Source organism: Trachinotus anak, unplaced genomic scaffold (genome assembly GCF_046630095.1).
Source record: "Trachinotus anak isolate AG129_WGS33_773 ecotype Australia unplaced genomic scaffold, CSIRO_AGI_Tana_v1 ptg000019l, whole genome shotgun sequence".
Classification (NCBI taxonomy): Eukaryota; Metazoa; Chordata; class Actinopteri; order Carangiformes; family Carangidae; genus Trachinotus; species Trachinotus anak.
This window is the reverse complement of record NW_027273870.1, coordinates 1,788,014-1,806,448: the sequence shown is the minus strand read 5'-3', so window position 1 is coordinate 1,806,448 and position 18,435 is coordinate 1,788,014. Positions and strand designations below refer to the sequence as shown.

At 41.2% G+C, this 18,435-nt stretch overlaps 2 protein-coding genes and 1 long non-coding RNA gene across 5 annotated transcripts in view; 2 read left to right on the top strand and 1 right to left on the bottom strand.

Moving 5' to 3' along the window:
- Positions 1 to 5,661, top strand: part of cygb2 (cytoglobin 2) — a 37,359-nt gene extending 31,698 nt beyond the window's left edge. For 2 of the 3 annotated variants that reach the window (XM_071504647.1, XM_071504645.1), the window contains exons 7-10: positions 745 to 841; positions 1,831 to 1,891; positions 3,835 to 3,885; positions 5,065 to 5,661. The gene's annotated coding sequence lies outside the window, so the exon portion shown is untranslated. The remainder of the gene's footprint in view (positions 1 to 744; positions 842 to 1,830; positions 1,892 to 3,834; positions 3,886 to 5,064) is intronic. The other variant, XM_071504648.1, reaches the window with a different exon arrangement.
- A 1,166-nt stretch (positions 5,662 to 6,827) lies between these two features.
- LOC139636520 (uncharacterized) lies at positions 6,828 to 13,506 on the bottom strand. The gene is made up of 2 exons (XR_011694414.1): positions 11,304 to 13,506; positions 6,828 to 9,382 (listed from the first exon to the last, which is right to left on the bottom strand). It is a non-coding gene; the product is annotated as an uncharacterized lncRNA (long non-coding RNA).
- A 641-nt stretch (positions 13,507 to 14,147) lies between these two features.
- LOC139636508 (sphingosine kinase 1-like) overlaps positions 14,148 to 18,435 on the top strand; it is a 38,818-nt gene continuing 34,530 nt past the window's right edge. The window contains exon 1 of the mRNA XM_071504641.1: positions 14,148 to 14,643. Within this exon, the coding sequence (XP_071360742.1) occupies positions 14,220 to 14,643 (424 nt within the window). The 5' untranslated portion in view covers positions 14,148 to 14,219. The remainder of the gene's footprint in view (positions 14,644 to 18,435) is intronic.

Below are 18,435 nucleotides of genomic sequence, written 5' to 3'. Positions count from 1 at the left end.
ATTTGGCATTTCTGCACAAAAATGTCTTGTTATCTGACATGTAGGTATAAATTATATCAGCTGACAAACTGACTTGACAAAGTTCTCTGTCAAACTCTAATTGCCAGTAAAAAATAATGTAACATTCATTAAAATTAAAATTAAGAGATGTCAGTGTTGTTAAGATGCACAGCATTTCAAGCAAGTTTGAAACTTCTGAAAGCTGTTTTTACAGTGTAGTGAATCTAAGAGACTAGAAAACACATTGATTAAAACCCACTTTATAAAATGTTGAGCAGCACATGCAGAAAATGAACTTTTTCCACTGTTTCCTGCCTTGATGGGATTAAAAGACATCATCAGGGAATCAAATTGGCTTCGTGCGCGCTCACTGAGTAATTGCACCAAGCAGCTACATCCTACTACAAACTGCAGTAACAGTTGGTTCAGAAAGTGATCATGCAGAATTTACCATTTGCATTTGTATTCAAATGACTTAAAACACACACACACACACACACACACACACACACACACACACACACACTGAGAAACTGTGACTCTGAAACTCCCTCTCTATTTGGCAGCAGATTGCTGCTCCTGGTTTGCTTTGGTAATTGTTATCTCACCATCATCGCTTCACTCATCACCTTTAAAAATGTTTCTCATCACCGTGTCCCTCGTTTGATCTATTATTATTTCGGTCATGTACATCTCTACCACTCTGCTGACCTCTCCCTCACCTCCGTCACTTCCTCCTCTCAGATTTCCAAAAGACTCGGGGGAGAGCGAGGCGTCCCGGGTGCAGAGCAGCAGAGACTCGGAAAAGTGAGGCTCAGGTGTTAGCAGGCATCCACCTCAGGTACACACTGCTGGAGACACTGTTTTCTTGCTCCACAGGTCACTGGTTCTGTCATCTGTCTTTGGCCGGGATGTCAGAGTCGACCCTGTGATCTGCAGTTTGTGGATGAACTGATTTTTTTTTGGTCAGAGGAGGATCTTTTCTTTTGTGCTGAACTGCTCCGATCTCATCTCAGAGCGGTGGATACATCTCATCAGTGGGTGGATGGAATGACTTCACACTTACCAGTTTGCTGGGTAGCTTTATAAAATCTAAGTTATAGATGACCAAAAGCTGGTGAGAGAACAGAGTCACAGGAGGAAACACCTCAGAAATCAGTGTCCAGATCCTTCAGGCTGAGTGAGCTTCAGGTGTTGGCTTGTTTAGGCTAACGGAGCAACAGCTCATAACAGGAGCTAGTTGTCATCACCGCTCGGCTGCTGAAAGATAACACTGACTTTATAAATAAATGTCACCATGTTGGTGAGGTCTCTGCCTCTTAAGGGAAGTTTTTCTTGCTCTCGGTGGGAATTGTCGATTCTCTTTCTCTCCTATACTTTAAAGAGAAGGTCTTGACCTCCTCCCATTGGAAAGTGCCTTGAGATAACTTCTGTTGTGAGAAACTATATAAATAAATAAAACTTGATTTGATTTGATTGGATACCAAAACTGTGGTATAGTTACATCCCTACTTTCCATAAGACAGCCCCCAGAGTCGGCCTGCGAGCGAGAGGTCGGGTTGTCTCTTCGGAGGCTCACCTCTCCAGCTGACGTTAATGAGCCTCTAACTTTTTCTCTGCACACTATAAATAAACTGAAGATGAAGTTTTCCACCCATGTCAAGTGTCTCTGACATTTTCTGGGTTTTTACATAAAACATCTTCAATGCTTTGGTTTGACTTGCATAAAATAAAAGTCTACGATCTACTATTGCAACTGTGACTGAGGAAACTATGGCTGGAATAACACTGACGCTCCATTTAATCATAATGTGTTTTATTTCTCCACAGATGCGTAGGCAGCCTCTGGCAGGGAACTGCATTTAAAGCTCAGACTTCATGTGTTCACCAGGTGAGACCTGAATTATTCTGCATGTGTTCGTAACACAGTGAAACATTTCCATTAATCAGAGACGCTGCAGTGAAAGGTAATCCAGATTTAAAGATGTGCGTTTTATCAGCTTTCACTGGACTGATAATGGGACGGTGGTGCAGCCGCAGCATCTATCTACGCTGCAGACCTATATCTGTGAAGCAGAAGGATTTCGATGCTGCACAGCGTCACCACCCACAGCTCAGCTTCGTGCAGGAGCGTATCGGTTACTAGAGTCGAGTTACACTGTAGGAAACCGTGCTGGACACTTGAGGGGGCGGACGTGGTCAGTGCAGTGACCCAGCACGCTGGCTTGGTGAGGGGGACATCATGGCGAGGAGGGGAGGCAGCCGGGCAACTGATGCATGTTTGCCAGAGCACTGGAGGGATGTGCGAGAGTGGAGCATAGAGAAGAGACAAAGCCACAGAGTAAGACTGTTTTTAATCACACAGTGGCCTGAACATTTTCTGATCCTGTTTTCTAGGAACAGTCCTTCTTATAGCTTGTGCACATTTAAGTGAGAACAGACTGAACACAGAGCTGCTGTCCATAGTTTTCTCCTGGTTCAGTCAATACTAAGTCATTTATAAAGTCTGTTATGTAGGCTATTCTACGTACGACGCCTCTGGGTATTGTCCAGCAGATCAATCAATGGCAGTTCTCATTTTCTTATCTCTTAACTGTGCTGGAGCTCCTGTGTAATAGCTCTCCTGAGTGTTTGTATGTTTTTACAAAAATGACATTTTTCATGTGTAAAAAAAAAAAAAAAAAACAAAGAAAAGAAAAAATGACAGTTATTGCTGCACATATTATATGTTTGACTTTTGAGTCCCATTGTCTTGGGTCAATAAAGTTTCATCTTCAGAAGCAGCACATAATCTGCTGCCCAGAGGAAAGGAACATTCAAAAATAAGATCTTTCTTTGTCTTTTTCTCCTGGACACAGTTGAGCTCAGTTTAAGTTCAATATAAAATTTTGACAATTTCTACATATTTCTGAATTTAATTTTTTTGATTCTCTCACTGCTCCAATCTTTACCCTTCTGAAATAATAATCAGCTCTTAAGACTTAAGACTTGATTGACTTGTAAATGAGCCTGAACAACACCTGAAATTGTTACTGTGATCAAGTAAAGACCAGATTTCCTTCTTTTCTTTCTCCTGTTATTGTCAAACTGGACAGGACTGATTTCTCAGATGTTGATCTCTTCTTCTGCTCCTTATTTCTCCTAAGGAGGGGGGCTTTGGGAGAAACAGGTCAGATCTCCAAATTAGAGCTGATTTATTTCTTTGAGACAAAGAAAAGACATTTAAAAAAAAAAATTCTATCATTTTATAATGACTGTATATGTTTGTACTTTATATGAACTCAATAATTCATGATCAGTACATTAAAAAACACGTTTTTAGAGCTAAAACCAGCAGCTCCTTAATGCTTTATGACAGAGTTAATATTAAACAGACAAAAAAAATGTATTAATTTATGTGTTAATTATCTTACTTAAATTTTCATTAAAGTAATAGAATGAAATAATCTTTGTGTAGGACCTGATCACACATAGTAAAAAGCTGCTTGAGAAAAAATGTTTTATATTTCATCCAAAAACCAGAACATCTGTCCTCTGGGTCTTTCTGTCTGTGTTGTCCTTGGTAACTAAAGAAACTACACTAAACTACCTGTGTATTAGACGGGGCTCCTCCGGCTGGTTGAAGGTTGAACACCTCCCAGAGCTTGTTTAATATTTTATCAACCAAAATGTGAAACCGCTCATTCTCTCAGAGCTCGGTCTGCTATGATCAAAAGGAGCAGGAGCTAATTCCACTTTGCAACATGTCTGATGATGAAATACTTCAGGTGTCACTTTCCTATTACCTCCTCTGCTTCCTCCCTTCCTTCCTCCCTCCCTCCCTCCTCCACACAGATGTGGGTCTCAGATGTGGAGGGTGTCCTCAGGTCCATGGCCACGCGGCTGGTGAGTTGAAGTCCACAGAGAGACAGTAATGTAAAAACATCAGTGTCAGTTTTTCCGTTTATACAAGTCGTGACCTTGTAGTTATATGGTTCTCTCTGTTTTATGTGAGAGCTTCACCATTTTCACATCCTACAGAGCAAAGCTGATGTTTGTACAGTGAATTTCTCCTTTATCAAGCAAAGGCAGGCTACAGCCTCTCTGATTATATAATATCATTATCTTGTCTCATGTGAATGGCGATGCTCTGTTGGTTTGGGCAGAACAAATACACAAGGACTTTCTTCAAAACAGTAGAGTTTAGTCTCTGTTTTAAATTAATCTGTTAATTACTGAATGAAGTTACAGATCATAATATTTTAGTAAAAACACAAGTCGAAAAAAATGCTGCAAATTAAAAAATAGGTTACTGCTGATGATTTCTCTCCTTCATTTAAGCTACATCGGTTTTGGTTTGCTTCGGTCTCTTTGGCTGCTCTGAACTTCTGGACCAACTTTATTACTTTTTCAAGTTATCACTCTGATATTAGTCTGAGCTTTGAGTGTCATCAGTTTATGTCTGTGTACAAAAGTTACGAGCAAAACAGACACAAACCCTCTCAGCAGCATAATGGAGTTAGCATAAGGTTAGTAAAATAATTAATAACAATAATAATTAATCTAACTAAATCCATGAAAAGGCCACTGGATAAATGTGAATTTCCCTATAGGCATTAAAAAAAAAGTATTTCTTATCTAATCATATCTTAAAACATGTAACTGGCAACAAAAAACTGAATTTCACTCAAAATTTCTTAGTTACATATTGAATCTGATAATCGATGTCTTCTCTGTACTGAAAGTTATTAATAGTAAGTTATTAATTCTTTCCAACAAACATTATTTTGAGAACTGTAATTAACAATTCAAGCAATCTTTCTTTAATGATGTTAAAAATCAGCTTTTCACTGATTCAAACTGATTAAAGAGATATTTCTCAACTTAGCTGAGTCTCATTGACACTGTAAAATAAAAATAAAAATAATAAAATCATCATTTTCCAGGTTTCAAAATCTATTTTTGACAAAAATATCAGGGGGAACCTCACAACTCTGAAGTCACACAGTGTTTTTGGATGTGATTGTTTGTAGCTTATTATGGGCAGTGAGGTGTCAAACTAACTTAACCTTCTCTTGTTCCCAGAATGCTTCTCTGCAGAAATATCCTCGCTGTGTAAGTGGAAACAGTCCGGAGAGCCGTCCTCCATCTCCCGAGGTCTCTCTTCAGTCGAAGAGGCGGCTTTAGATGTTCTTCAACTATTTGACAGCAGAACTCAAGATGAATCAAACAAACAGATTTTGGCTTTGTCCTGTTAATAACGGATGTCACTTCGGTTCAGGCACCAGACGTCAGTGTAATATCAGAAAGACGTTCCAGTTTTTGTTGGGATTGAAAATCAGGTCAAAACCGAGTGTTGGCTACTTGACATTGTGACGTTTAGCAGATGTTGGGTTTTACTTTATGTCATGAGCAGCAAAACTGTAACAGACGTTATGAGCAACTTTGTTTGATCCGGGTTTTCTTAGCAAACCTCACGTCTTCAGTCAGTCATGCAATGATCTCTTCTCTTAATTAACCTGTTGTTTGACCTTCAGGAGAGGAAAGTAACTGTATAATTACTCAAATGTCCCATAAGAAATTAAAGTAGTTTCCAAATTGAGGTTCTCTGGAATAACTGCAAAATTTTTTCTCATTACTCTGCTGCCAGATCAGAAATAAACAGGTGTTTTCAGCGTTGTGCACGGCCTGTTACGTCTTTATTTGAATGGAAATCCACAACCACCCCGTCAACGGCACAAAAGCACCACACAAATAAAAACAAGCTACCAGGGTTATTCTTCTGTATCATTTGACATTTTACTCTGTGCATGTGGATGATACCGCTTCAGTCACCTTCATTTTCAATCACGTCGACCGATTAATTGACCAATATAGTCATATACAGTAGGAATTTAGCCCGTGTGCAGGATCTCTGCAGTGAATACTGTTTTTTTTTGTGTGTGTCTTTTTATGAGGTTGACCATTTCCTTTGCCACCAAATGAGATCTTGTTATTTCCTCCCTGATTACATTTATGATTGAATCCTTGTTGATATTAAGGTTGTTTTCCTATTTGTTGTCTGGGGGACACCAGTGTGCATTCAATTTATGTTCCACTGGGACCACCAGGCCACAGAGTTATTTTTGAAAAGGGACCAAAAGGACCATTGCGACAGGAATATGGCAGTGTGTTATGCATCTACTCTATTAAGAACTCTATTATCCTAAATGTTCCTGTTTGTCATTGTGACAACTGTGTACCAAATCCCTCCAGCCATAGTACACTATTGGCAGAAGCCGGGGGAACTAATGTGCCTAATATGCCCCCAGGAACATCGTCTCTGCCAAGCGTGCACTCTGAATCCGCCTGTGTAATCAAGGAGGTATAGGACACGAGTATCTTGTGATAGTGGCGGCGGCACTTCCATATCTCGCTGTTGCCTCCTGCCCTGATGAGCCTATCTGACTCAAATTACAAGGTGAAAGCAAGGCTTTTGTGTACTCGCTAAAGCAGAGCAGCTTGGGTAATGAGTATGGTCTTCCTGCACACTCTGGCAAAGCATGGGAGTTAATCTAATGATGGGGGAGAGAACCACGACTCATAATGGCCTCAGAGAGAGAGATGCAGGGAGGTAGGGACTGATGGAGACTCTAATACACAGCCCTCTTTCTTCCCCAATCATTGGGGAATCATCTCTCCACTAGACTTTGAGATTCAATATAGAAAAAACCCTGAGCGAGGACTGGCACGACTCAAAGAAACAAAAGTAAACTTATTGGTTTTTGAGGAGCTTATTGTAGTCGTGCTGTTGACTCGAAAGATGCAGAGCATTTAAACATCAGCCCAATTAAGTTATCCATCTTGAATCATAGCAGCCTACAGGCGTTGTTTAATGTATGTGTTCATATTACTGTGCCATAAAGCAGGGGTCAACAGTTAGCTTCAAACACAGGCCAGTTTCTGTTAGCGTTAGTCATGCCATGCAGGCAAGGTGGAAATACAGTATGAATATATAAATAAATATATACAGTATGTATATACATGCTCCTCTAAGGTTAAACTCATTTGGCAGAAGATGAATACACCAATGTACATGCTGTGTTGCACCATATGATTGCAGATAAACACAATATACAGCAGCTTGCTTTATGGTCGAATGAAAGAACATAAGAAATAGAGCCAAACCCAGCAGCTCTGTTAGGCTCTGCTAAGGCACAGCAGTGCTCAACATGCTCACAATGACAATGCTACTGATGATGTTTTGCAGGTGTAATGTTTACTACCACTTTAGTTTAGCACGTTAGCTCCTGCTTGCTAACTTCTGCGAATTAGTGTTGAACACAAAGTGCAGCCGTAAACCAAAGTATTGGACAAACTGCAGTTTTTTGGAGTTGTTCATGTTTATCCTGAGGGGGACAATCCGCTCTATAATTTTTGACATATTTCACTCATAACCACTGAAATGGACCTCATCGAGGAGCTCGAGGAGAAGTCAGGGAATCACCAGAGTCATCAGGACTCTGAATGTTGTGCCAATCCATCCAGTGGTTGTTGAGAGATTGGACCAAAGCGGTGGTCTGACCAACTGCCTGACAGACCAACGTTGCTACCCCTAGAATAATGCTGCATCTTATTTCCATTATGAGAATATTATACTCATGTTCCTGCTTTGAGAGAGATGCAACGCTCTGAAACGCCCTGTTCTGTTTAACTGGATTACAATTAATTCCGTGACGTATGAGTTAATGTATGAAATAACATTCATTAATTGATGATCCATTAAGCATTAATTAATCTCATTAACTACGAGTGAACATTAAGATCAACATAATGGTGAGCAACAGGAATAAATGATACACCGAGCAGTAATTAAATCATCAGGAATCCTGCATGAGTTATGCTTTACTTAAGGACTCAGTAACACCAGCATGTGTTTTGTACCTCAAAGTAACATATGCACATTCCTGCTCTAATTCAAAGTAATGTTGATGGGATGTCCGCACGGGTACTGTGTGATCCCTCCTAGGAATTGAATGATTGGGCGTATTGTCTTCTGCCTAACCTAAAAAAAAATCCAAAACAATGTCATGTCCATGTAGAATTAAATGTGCAATCTGGAGCCAGATGGCCATGTGTGGGCATTGTTTCATTTCTTTTTGTTGAAGCAACACCTTTGTTTTTTTTGAAATGTCTGCAAAATAAATGTGGTGTCTTCTGAGGTAACGCACACAGTGAGGGGAGCACCTCATAATCAGGAGCAGGTTGATGCAGCGAGCAGCGGCCTCCTGCAGCGAGAGCTAGAGTCTGATAAGATTTCACTCAGAGGCAATTAACACGCACCAGCAACAATAACGGTCTTCCAAACTCTCAACCATCCCCCTCAGAAATACACAGATGAAAACGCCCCCACACACACATTCACTCGCTCTCTTTTCCTCTATGGTTTTATAGGTTGTGGTTTTGTCGGGGGGCCTGAGTGGATTGGAGAGGTTGTGAGAATAGCAAGGTGTCGCTTCAGCCAGCATGATATGTTTGTTCTCTTCTCTCAGCACCACCGGGGGCACCACTTCAGGAAATGAGCAGAGATATACAGAGGAGCTACTTCGAATAGGTCACATATAAGCATCATGAGAGCTGACCGCATGTGGTTGACACTGCGACGGAGGAAATGAGACGATGGAAAAACCACAGCAGTGAGCAGCCTGATGCACGTACTGTGGTGGTCATCGCCATAAATACCTGACACATCGTATTAAAGATCTTGACCGGAGAAGGAACCTGACTCAGCAGACACAGAAGTGTCGAACATGAAGTGGACCTCTCTCTCTCTCTCTCTCTTCAGCTGCTTTACAATGCCATGACATTTTCTATCTAAAAGTGTACATACAAAGCGGTGACTGCTGCCTGCCAACATACTACACCATCTGCAGCACAGCTCAGCAAACACACCCTCAGGACACGTCAGTAAAGCCCACTGGCCGCGATATTCAGGGTATTTCTAGAGTTACATGGAGTCCCTCTAATCGAGTCAGGCAAGTGGGTTCAGTCGTTTTGCAGGAGTGCATATCACCCCATGTGACGCGCATCAGTGCTCATACCATCATACTAATCCAGTTGGTTCTTCTCAAATCCCCCACAACCACGCTCCAGCAACCCGGCCATGAGAATGGAGGTGACCTGATAAACCTGCCCCCCCCCCTCCACCCCCACTGCAGAGGGAGAGGCCTGGGCTTCCCCCCTGTCTGTTCCTCCTGGCATGTCTTCAGTTCAGTGAGTGACTCAGCCCTCTGAATGTCCCATGGCTGCTGGGTGGCAGCTGCATCAAAGACGACCTGGTGGGTCCTACGAGCTGCCTCTCTTCTCCTGGTGTCTTCACGACGCTGCAGTTTGATGCTGCTTGTGTTTCAGGTCAAACAAACTACTGAGAAGAGAAGAGTCCACATAATAACACCAATGACTCACACATCAGGGATAATTAGATTAAGACATATTGTAAATAATCACTAATTGCTCCGTGTAACATACCTACTGTACCACTGACTGGAGAGGTAATTGATCCATTTCAATGAATAAATGAATCTTTTCTTTAACCGTCATCTTTTAAGCCAAAAAATATCTGGTTCCAGCATTAAAATGTAAACATTTGCTGGATCCTTCTTCTTCTTTGTCTTCTATGACAGCAAATTAAATATCTTTGGGTTCTGGACAGCTGTTCCATTTGATTATTCAAATAATTGATAAAGTAATTTCCAGTTTAATGGACAATGAAAATAATAGTAAACTGCAGCCCGAAACATAACAAAGCATCAGAAGTATCACCACGAATTTAACACAATATTTAGGAACTGAACAAATGAATCATGGGGAGAGTGGCAGAGACACAAAGCTGCCCGTGTTCACTTTAAACAGAGAGGGGTAGTGGGTGTTTCTTAGCTTCATCAGTTGGTTCATCCACCATGTGAGCACGTTAGCATGCTGACGTTAGCATTTAGCTCAAAGCCCTGCTGTGTCTAATAGCCTCACAGAGCTGCTAGCATGGCATTCGACTCTTAGTCTTATTTAGAATCACATTTTCAGTTTTCACAGTAGCTCGTCCACAGAAGATTAAGAATGATTTTGCATGAAATTACACAAAATGGTTTTCCACGAGGCACCCTGGCAGCGACAACTTTATTAGTTTCGAATGATAATTTTCACAATATGTGGCTGTTTATCTCTCATTTCAGGGCTCGATATGTTTCATTGTTTGCCAGCAAGAGACAGGTTTGCATAACTCTTATATAATTATGGCAGCGCCTTGACAAAGGGGGCGGGCATCTGAAGAAACAGAGCAGAATTAAGGGGCAACTGAAGGAGAGCTAGGCAGACAGGCGAAACCTTTCTGCAAGCCATCAGTGCTAAGCGACCCAGACGGGGAATCTGTCATGTTGGATGCCAATGCTAACTAAATGCTGAGGTATATGACATTCCTTCCTCCCACTCAGTTGTCTGTCAGTGTGTGTGCGTGAAGGGTGTGGGGTGGTGATAAGGCAGAGACAGGCTCAGTTATATAAGTACAAATGAGGTTAATGTATTGACTGTATTGATATGCACTGAGCTGACATCTGCGCCGCGTCGCCCTGATGGCTGCTTATCAGTTATTGAGCTTGTGTCAACGGTCTCATGTTGAGGAGATGAAACCAGATGGTGAGGAATGCCAGTGATGGCAATTAGTGCAAACTGGAGCATGTGTGCAGCAAAAACTTGGTTGTTTTCATCGCCCTTCTGAGATGAAACCTCTCAAACCTCTCGTATGGGAGTGACAGCACTGTCTCTTAAATCCCTTGAAAAACACCATATGCAGGGACGGCCCTCTCTCCCCCTTCAAGGCCAGGCAGCAATAGAGCTCACAGCTGGAGAACGGTGGAAGTGAGGATCTACTGTCTCCATTCATGGCTCCTCTCCCGCTCCTCAGCTGTGCCATTTTCAATCAATAGCGTTTAGGAAATCAGCATCTACCCCGCAGTTTGAAATGAAAGGCCTCTTTTGTTGTGAAGGCGATAGTGTGTATAATGATCTCACGCTGAAGAAACATGCATGTTTTTCAGAGGCATCTTCTCCCATTGCTGCAAATTACATAATATGTTCATGTTCAAAGTAAAGCCTGGGTGTCTTGAGGGGAGAGCTGCATTCACAGCCAAAGTAGGAATTAAGGTGATGCCTACCTATCTTCTGGTGTGAAGTGGATGGAGAGCTGTGCGTTTTAGAAGCACATGACTTGCATGTGAATAAGATCTTCTCGTTTCCCCTCTGGCTCCAGGTGTTTACTGGGACCACTAATTCCCATCTGCATATATGCTTACCTCCTCCTCCTACACCTCCCACTCTTCTGCTCCTCTCTGTGGATCATGTGCCGCTGCCTGGAGCAGAACAAGAACGCAAGAATGACTTTGATTTGACCAAGGAGAAGTCAGACAACTTCTTTATTATTCTCTCAAAGCAATATACTCCTCTAACACATCACTGTTGCAATGATGAAGATAAATGATGCTGCCGGTAATTGATTTTATGGCGCTGCTGATGACACAATACAGAGGTATGGTGGTGCACATTGTACCAGTGCTTGAAAAGTAATCAAACCCTTTACTAAAAATAGGATTTCCTTAGTAAAAAGATAATGCAAAGTTGCAAAGATGGTCAAAGTGCCTACTGTAAAAAAAAACAAAAATGCATCATATAGTTGTATAATACTCTTAAAATACTACAAAGTGTAAGGCCTCACATGTTGTGGTAAATTGTGCAGTAATTGTCAGTCAAATGTGCTGAAGCATAATGTCTCACAAAGTAAAGGGACCCATGCCTTAAAAATTGTACTTAAAACATACTTAATTGTACAGAAGTTATATTCATCTGTGGTTTAGAGCAACTGAAAACACATCTGAGTTTGTGTCATGGTGATCATTAGCTGCATTTCTCTGAATCCAACATCACCATCTGCTGGTTGACTAGAGCCTCTGCTCCATTTATACGATGACTAGAAAAAATGAAAATTTAACAACAGTTATGCAGAATGTGTGAAATTGCACATCTATCTATCTATCTATCTATCTATCTATCTATCTATCTATCTATCTATCTATCTATCTAAACTACTTGTACATCACTGAATTACTATTGCTGACACATCATTACCATGTAAACAACTCCTACTGTGGCTGGTAAAAGAGGAGCTAATTTGAACTACTGCAGACAATATACTGTTAAGCAGTTTATTACATAACAACATATCATATTCTCATCATACGGGATGTTTTGTGTGTAAAATCTTAATCTTCAAAACGACCAGTAGCTGTGCTATAATCTCATTTTAACTGTAGTGGAGTAGAAGAATAAAGTAGGATGAAATGGAAATTCTCAAGTAAAATACAAGCACCTCAAAACTATTTGTTTTTTTCTAGCAGCACATAGTGGGCTGTGTGTTTGTAAGCATAGTTTCTGTGTAGGTGCAGTGTTTCCTGCCTGACAACTGTAGTGGTCACTATTTTTGGAGTTGGGATTTATTAAAATGCATTTGCTCTGTGTGGATGATGGTTCTCTTTGTGCTGCAGTAATAATTGTTCTCCTGGATTCATTCATCCACTCCAGCTGCCCACCATACAGTTGTCATCACGCCCATCTGAGTGAAATAAGCTAAATTGAGCTGAAATCATCTGAACCTAAATTAGGCCACGGATCTCTGTAAGTCATCCCTCGACAAATGGAAGATTTCCATCTTGCCATTTTCTCCACTTGCAGGCACCCTGTGCTGATTTTCACTGACATATTTAAGGACACTTACATCATCAAACACACATTTTTCTTTAATCATGACTTTTATTCTCATCCCAGTTAACATCAATCAAACTGCATTTGTATTCATGTGTGAAACTTAATTAAACACCGAGCCACGCTCTCTGAGATCATTTGTTGCTGTAGTTTCTGAATAGATTTTGCATCAATACTCAACAATGATGAGGAGCAAAATCCGCCATACAAGACGCAGACGGACCACTTTCTTACTTCTGACACTAAATTAATTTCGAAAGTAGATTTTATCACTTACTTTTCCAAAGGTACTTACAGTAAGTCTTTAAAGTCTTTATAATACTGTCTCTTTGGGGTATTTCTGTTTTTTTTTTTTTATTTTAAACCTTAAGCGTTAAATATAAGATGTACGTTTTCAGGAAGGTGAAATCACCACAGCAGCCACAGCCTGTGCAGTTCTGTCTATTTTCCTCCACGTTGTGTGCTTCCACTGTAAATCTATGAGCAGTTTGCATCCACATGTACATAAATATTACATAACATCTTCTCATGTACTTTTGTAGTCAGTAAAAGATGTAATTAATGCAGTTGATAGTTTTTTAAGTGACTCAATGTTTTTCAGTTTGCATGATGATGATGATGATGATGATTAAATTTGCAACCTCTGGTCGAACCCTGTTACCACCAGGGGGCAGCACACCGCATCTTTTGGGCGGGCAGATCTAATGAACAGCAGTAAAGTTCAATGTAAACTGCAGCTCAGTGCAAATCTATCAAGTCACAGAGAGACACACACAACCACACGGCAAATTCGGGCGCCCTTCAAAATAAAAGCGTGAATCGTTCTCAATAAATTACACATGCAGAATAAAACTAAAATCACTAGTTTGGGAATGTACAATCAAACTAAAAAATCTTCTTGCTTTCTTGTCATAGGGAAATGTCCTGTCCTGAATAAAGTGTGTGTTGTAGAGAATTAAGCCTCCGGGTCCAGTAGGACTGACAGTGGGTGCTGCTGGTTCACCTGGTCACCTGGTGAACTGACTATATTCACCTGCTGTCCTCTATATCACAGGCTGATGAGATGACTGGAAAATACATGCAACCTGCCCATCAGTGATGAGAGCAATAGTAATATGGGATGCACACACACACACACACACACACACACACACACAACATAAAATGCATGAACTTAAAATAATAATTTGAATATAATTTCCAACGAAGGAAGCTTCAGTGACATTAAATATACTGAATGTAAAAATACTGGCATCACCTCCCTGTCGGCTCAGAATGCGTATCCGTGCTGATGGCTCTTATTTTGAAGTGTGGCCGGATACGGTGCGCTTGATTTCGTCACCCTTGACCCCGGTCCGAGCGGCGGGCTGTCGGTCCTGTGTTCCCCACTTTGCTCGCACCGTTGAAGCGGGCGGCGATGTGAGAGTGCGGCTCCTGTCCGGCTTCCGCTCAGGATGGACCAGAGGAGGGCAGAACCGGACCGCGGCACCGGCGGGAACCCGGGAACACTACACGGGGAATTCACGGTGACCGGTAACCGAAAAGCCAGGTGCTCCGTGAGCCTGACCGAGCGGGACCTCGTCGTCCAGAAGCTCTCGTCGGCACCTGTCGGGCGGAGCAAGGTGGCGCTCAGCCTGAGGGACTGCGTCGGCTGCCGGGCTTACCGGGCGGACGACAACGCTGACCCGGCGGCGTACTTCTCAGCCTACTTCTACCCGCTCCGGCGCCGCTGGATGAGTTCCGGGGTGTCGCGGCAGAGAGTGGAGCACTGCTTTCGGCTTCCCGCGCTTCAGGACCCGGTCGCTAACCTGGAGGAGGCGGAGAGGTGGGCTCGCGCTGTCCGGGAGCGCGTTGGCCGGCAACGGTATCTAGGAGACGGTGAGTTTCCGTTAGCAACCAGAGGCATTCACGGCCCGTTAACATGAGCTGCGGTGAGTTCAGGGACACAGGTCAGCCTGCTCCATGAAGACACTGTGGAGAAGTGAAATGACTGAGCACATGTTCACACATCTGTTCAGACGGAGAGAAAATGGCAAAAAGAAACAAACATTAGTTAAAGTCACGTCTCGTTTCAGGAGGAAAATGAGCTCTCTGTGCAGTGTGTTAGTTATCGAATATTAGCTGATCATCAGAAAATAAATTGGCAGTTGGTTTCAGGCAGATTGCTGTTAGTCTCGGATCAAATATGATGCTGCAGTTTGTTTGCTTTAAATTACAATAAACTGAATATATGTGGGTTCTGGACTGTAGGCTGAATAAAATACACCCTGAGCTTTAGTGCATTACAGCAGGCGCTTTTCATGGGACTTTTCACTAGTAAAGCCATTGATCGATTAATTAAGAAAAATATCATCAGGTTAATCGATAATAAAAATAATTGTTACTTGCACAGTTGTATAAAAATGCACCATATAAGCACAAAGCTGAAATATTAAATGCTAGACTAGAGCTTAAATTAAGGCCCCTTTACAAGATACCCTGAAATTAGGGATGTTTTAAAGCCTGTATCACTCCAGTGTATAGTCTGCTTTAATATTGATTATCAAAGTAGTTGCTGATTATCTGTGTGTTGACTTATTAATGTTTCAACTGCTCTTACTCTTTAGTTACTTAGGGAAAAGACCTCCATGAATCTGTAATGAGGAGAGGTCCCATCACATCTCCCTTATGTTTAACTAACTGTATAACTGCATTTTGAAGAGATACAACAAGTACAAATACTGCAGTCGAACTACCTACAGGTGCCTAAACTTGTCTTAGACTACACTGTAATATAGGAACTAGGTGTAAATTAGATTCTAGTGATACAACAGGTCACAGATAACGTCCGCTGAGTGTCCAGTGTTTCTGTGACCTCATTACCTGAATGTCTGATAGTGGTAAAATAAAAGGGAGTAATACTATTGAGTTCCCACTAACTGTTGGAGTCGTTGTTACCTGGTCATTAAAGACTGTGTAACATGCAGTTACTCAGTCATTTCTTGGAACGTACCAACCTTTGTCAGCAGCTAACTGTCAATTACAATGCCACTTACAACATTTAATAATTTCAACTACAAAGGACAGGATGATGATCTTTTCTGGTTTATTCTCGTACCAGTTTTTTCATGAAGTTAATTTAGCCCCACAACTATTTAAATAACTAATATTATCCTTGGCGTCTCTCTGTGCAGAACTGGTTTCTTGTCACTGTGTCAGCTGCGCCTTTGAAGGAGACTGTTATTCCATCACCTACTCCTACTGACCTACTACTGAAATGAATAAAACAGCGGGGCTGGTCGAATCACATTTCTTCTCTTGAGATATATTATCTCTTTTACAAGAGAGACCTGGCCGAAATGGCAAAGGAAGATAGGTGTCACATAAGGACACTAAAGATGATCCATCCAGATGATCTGGCTTGCTATATGTAATAAACTAGAGAAAATATTTCACTAAAGTAAACAGGAAGTTTACCGAGGATGACTTTAAAGATGAAATAAGTCACATTTTTGGTGACGTCCATTCCATTAATCTGTATAAATTGCAATGATTATTTTATTGTCCCAACTTTCAAAATAAAAGGTAGATAAATGATAGACAGGGTCAGACCCACAAATTAAACAGTCTGATGCCTGGAGATATAATTGAAAATAATTAAAAATGTGGATTGAACAAGATTTTTTTTTTCTTGGTGCAAATGGGAAAGCATTTCCTTAAATGAAAATAAAGTTTCTTTGTCAATGTAAGTATGGAAGGATAATCTGTCATCCATACAGATTTGTATATGGAGGGTTTTCCAATTTATTTCCCTCTAAAGTTTTAAGATTAATGTTACCGACCTTCTCATCAGAATGTGCATAGTTTCTGATAAAGTTATAAGTTTGTTTTTTTTTTTTTTTTGTAAGTTTTAAGGTTAATTTTCAGGTTAAATGCTAACTGGAGTGTGTAACTGTAGTTTGGAGGTCAGTAATAACCTGATTTAAACAATGAGCTACTATATAAATACCTGTATACAGTTAACATAAGAGACGTGAAGAACCTAAGGCAGTATTACTGCTATTGAATTCATGTCATGTCAAGCGGTATATCCTGTATTCTTGTCTCTTATCAGCTCTGCTTTGTTACAGGATATTTTATTACATTTCACCCACTGCTTATATAAATGAAACAATAGTGAAACAAAGGGTGTGGTATGGAGTCACATTTCAGTAACTCCAGTCTTCAAACAAACCTTTTTAACATAAAAGACACCTGAGAAAACCATTATGTTGCTATTGAGTTCATGTAATGCCAAGAGGTAAAATCACTCCGTTGGGAAACGTTCTGTACTTGGAGATTTCTAAAGATAAGCAGTGTCATTATTTGTGGTCCTCACCGATCTGTCCTGGCTGAATGAAAAACCAAAATGCTATTCTTTGCCTCACAAAAACTTTCTCCTACGCACAACCGTGGTATCACTGGTACACTGTGACCCAGATAGCATTTCCTCATTTACACAAAATTATTTTTAACAAGAGAAAAAGGCGGCAATTCTATCCGCCCTCTCATTGTCAGAGGAAGAAACAGCAGACTTTCAGTAACCCTAGACAGTATTATTTGCTTTGAAACATATTGTGATTCAACTGCCTGGAGATTAACCTGAGACAACGACCTAACAAGTTTTCTACTAGAAGCAAACACAGGTGTCTCCATGGCTTTACCTGCTCTGGACTCAGGAATGTAATGCACCTCTACCTCCTCCCAGTTTACACAGACTGAAACCAACGTCTTTGCTTTGGAAAACCTCCTGTATCTGGAGACTTTTTTTCCTCTGAGATGTTAGAACTTGGTTTAGTCCTCACATGGATGCAAAGAGGAACATTGGAAACTGGAGCTGAGACAATTGACCCTTCGTTAAAGTTGGGCTCAGACTACAGGAGTTTTGGGCCAATTTAACTCTGATTCACACTTTCTGACAATCGGAGGAGAAATCTGCACCTTTTATGAACAGCTCGGTGACAAGTGTTGGCTGGAGCTGCTGTTGTTACCCTAAACTCTGATATACCACTACCTTGACATGCAGCAAAGGGCCGCGGGTCGGAGTCGACCCCGGGCTGCGGCTGCAGTTAGGACGAAGCCTCAATGGTACGCGCTCTACCAGGTGAGCCACTGAGGCACGTTTGCAATAGTATAGAAATTTTAAAAGCTTCAAAGCTTGATTGACCTGATGGTATAATGCTGTTTGTGGGAGTGGTTTATCAACTGGTCAGTTAGTTGATTAAGCAATTAGGGAACAAACGGAAAAAGAACTGGTCACAATTTTAAGCACTTCATCACTTTTCAGGGGAAAACAACAAAACTTTGCTGTTGCCAAACTCTCATATTGGAATATTTGCTGCATTGCTTTGTCTGAAATTATGGTAAATTGAATGTCTTTGGTGTCGGTTGGTTGGATAAAACAAGCACCTTGAAGATATCATGTTGGACTCTGGGAGTGTTGAGCCAAATTAAAGGCTGTATATATTCCTACCTCTTGGTTACCTGCAGAAATATCACATTTCAAACCTTGTTCATGCTGCAGGGGTCTGTGGTATCTCTGGAATTTGGCAACATGAATTCTGTTTAAAAAGCCGTCCTCAGTAAGTTACTCATTATGCCAGAGGCCTTGGGAACCATACTAAATTGTGTTCAGGAGCTCTGCATCCAAAC